The following is a 2,343-nucleotide window of genomic DNA, read 5'->3' as shown; positions in this document are numbered from 1 at the left end:
TTAGGAAACCCTAAACATTCTCAACAAATAAGATCAAATATAGTTGAGTATCTTACCTTGGGAACAAAGGCTGAAGAGATGAACCAAAAAGGAGAGACTCAGACAATTTTAGAACAAAACAGGTATATTTCTATTGGACTACCTGATACAGAAGATAGTGTGGTATGGATGGATAGTATGAATGACAAATAATACAAATATATTTTATTTGAAATAAACAAAAATGCTTATACAGCTCAATGGGTCACTTGGAAACAAACTCTTGTTTGACTGTATTACTGAGAAAAACAAAGTTTAAGCAGAAACACCCTTCTTTTTTGACATGTATTTGGAGATAGATAAGAAGACACTACTTGGTTTTTTAAAAAACTGACCTTCCCTTAAGGCCTGGTCATAGAGTGTAAACAATGTAAATGAATCCACCATTACCAGCTGTCATATCATATCTATGTCACCTGTGTATTCTGAGATCACACACATACCTGCCAATATACCTGGGAAGGGTTGCTATATATCACAGTTACACTTGAGTTCTTGGCAGGCAGGACTGAGGAAGAGTAATTTGGAACAAGTTTTACATCTATTTAGAAGAAATCACTAGTATTCCCTTAAATAACAGGTTACAATAGAAAGATACTGCCTGGACGTTATCCTTTTCACTTTGGTTCATTTTTAGTTTTTGTTTGTGATTTACATAGTTGTTTGATTCACTTGCTTATAGCACAATCCTGCCACAAAGTATTAAAGCACAAGATACTTATTCCTTCAACATCTGCATTTTTCAAGTTTTATACTCTACTATATCCACAGTATGTTAGTAGTTCTTAAATGTTTAAAAAAAATAAATGGGTAAAACTCTTCTAAAAATGCAGATGTCTACAACTACAATGGTACTAGATGGGAAGAAGACAATGAGGGAAGGGAACAAAGCAAACATGTTCGTGTGCAGGGAATGTGGTTCAAGTCTTTGGATTTAAAAACAAGTTCCCCAGAAAAGCTGGCTATAATGGAATTTCCAGAAAATTTCCTCCCCGCACCCCCCCACCCTGACACCCCACAAAAGGACCTGAAAAGTCCCAATCCAAACTTTGGAAAACTACAGTTATAAGATGCTAATAAATGATGATCAAAGCAGTTGGAGGAAGGAGGATGAATGTGTCTTCAATTTAGGTATAGTTTATATAGCATAGCCTCTTTAACTGCTGTTGGTGGGTAAGCAAAAACCACTGAAGTACCAGAAGTTCTTTGAAGGACAGGGGTAGAAAGTACTGAACATATTACTTTATCTAAATCAATAACAGGGCTTCATGGCTAGGAAAATTTTCTAAACAGTAAAATGACTCCAGGATAGATCTCTCTCTCCAACATTAAGTGTAGCAAAATTAACAAAAAAAAATTTACAAGTAGATATAGTGATAACAGAAAATTACAAGGCAGAGAACACAAAAGAATCAAGACAATGTTATAGGTTCAACAGTATTCCATGAGGCTAGAAAACCTATTAACTTTGAAAGCCCTAGCAAAATATCACTCTTGTTTATAAATCACTTATTTATCATATGACCATACGTTGAATCCTTTTCTTTCCACATACTGAAGAATCCTACATTCAGCCTTTAAGCATTCTGCATTTCTTTGCCAATCTTGTAGCTGAGTATCTTGTTCCAGTCGATTTTGGTGCGCGTAACTGGAAGCTGCCGGCGCAAAGCCTTGAATGTGGTATCTGACATTGTTTGATAGTTTTCACTAATTGCTGTCTGCAATAGATAATTGAAAATGAGTTGCTCAAACAGAAATGGGATTGGTTGTGAATAGCAAAGTAATGCTGTAGTCAATGAATATGAATATGCTTGAGTCCCCTATGAAGGAGAGATAGGATATATTTCTAGTGAGTTCCTCTCCAATCTCTGAAGTAGGTCAAGAAGCTCACCTTGGCTGGGCGTGGTGGCTCATGCCTGTAAAGTAATCCTAGCACTCTGGGAGGCCGCGGTGGGAGGATCACTTGAGCTCAGGAGTTGGAGACCAGCCTGAGCAAGAGCGAGACCCTGTCTCTACTAAAAAAATATAAAGAAAATAGCTGGACAACTAAAAATATACAGAAAAAATTAGCTGGGCATGGTGGCACATGCCTGTAGTCCCAGCTACTTGGGAGGCTGAGGCAGGAAGATCACCTGAGTCTAGGAGTTTGAAGTTGCTGTGAGGTAAGCTGATGCCAGGCACTCTAGCCTGGGTAACAGAGTGAGACTCTGTCTCAAAACAAAACAAAAAAACAAAGTAGCTCACCTTTATTATTTCTAAAACTAGAGCTATGGTCCTTTTAATCCTAAAACCCTGACTGTAAGC

The 2,343-nt window shown here is 37.5% G+C and overlaps 1 protein-coding gene across 1 annotated transcript in view; it reads right to left on the bottom strand.

Annotated features, from left to right (window-relative positions):
* Nucleotides 1-182: 182 nt before the first annotated feature.
* CAPZA1 (capping actin protein of muscle Z-line subunit alpha 1) overlaps nucleotides 183-2,343 on the bottom strand; it is a 44,530-nt gene continuing 42,369 nt past the window's right edge. Inside the window, exon 10 of the mRNA XM_012778497.3 lies at nucleotides 183-1,757. Within this exon, the coding sequence (XP_012633951.1) occupies nucleotides 1,617-1,757 (141 nt within the window). The 3' untranslated portion in view covers nucleotides 183-1,616. The remainder of the gene's footprint in view (nucleotides 1,758-2,343) is intronic.

Source organism: Microcebus murinus, chromosome 2 (assembly GCF_040939455.1).
Source record: "Microcebus murinus isolate Inina chromosome 2, M.murinus_Inina_mat1.0, whole genome shotgun sequence".
Taxonomy (NCBI): Eukaryota; Metazoa; Chordata; class Mammalia; order Primates; family Cheirogaleidae; genus Microcebus; species Microcebus murinus.
Note: the sequence above shows the minus strand (reverse complement) of the source record. Positions and strands in the feature narration are given on the sequence as shown.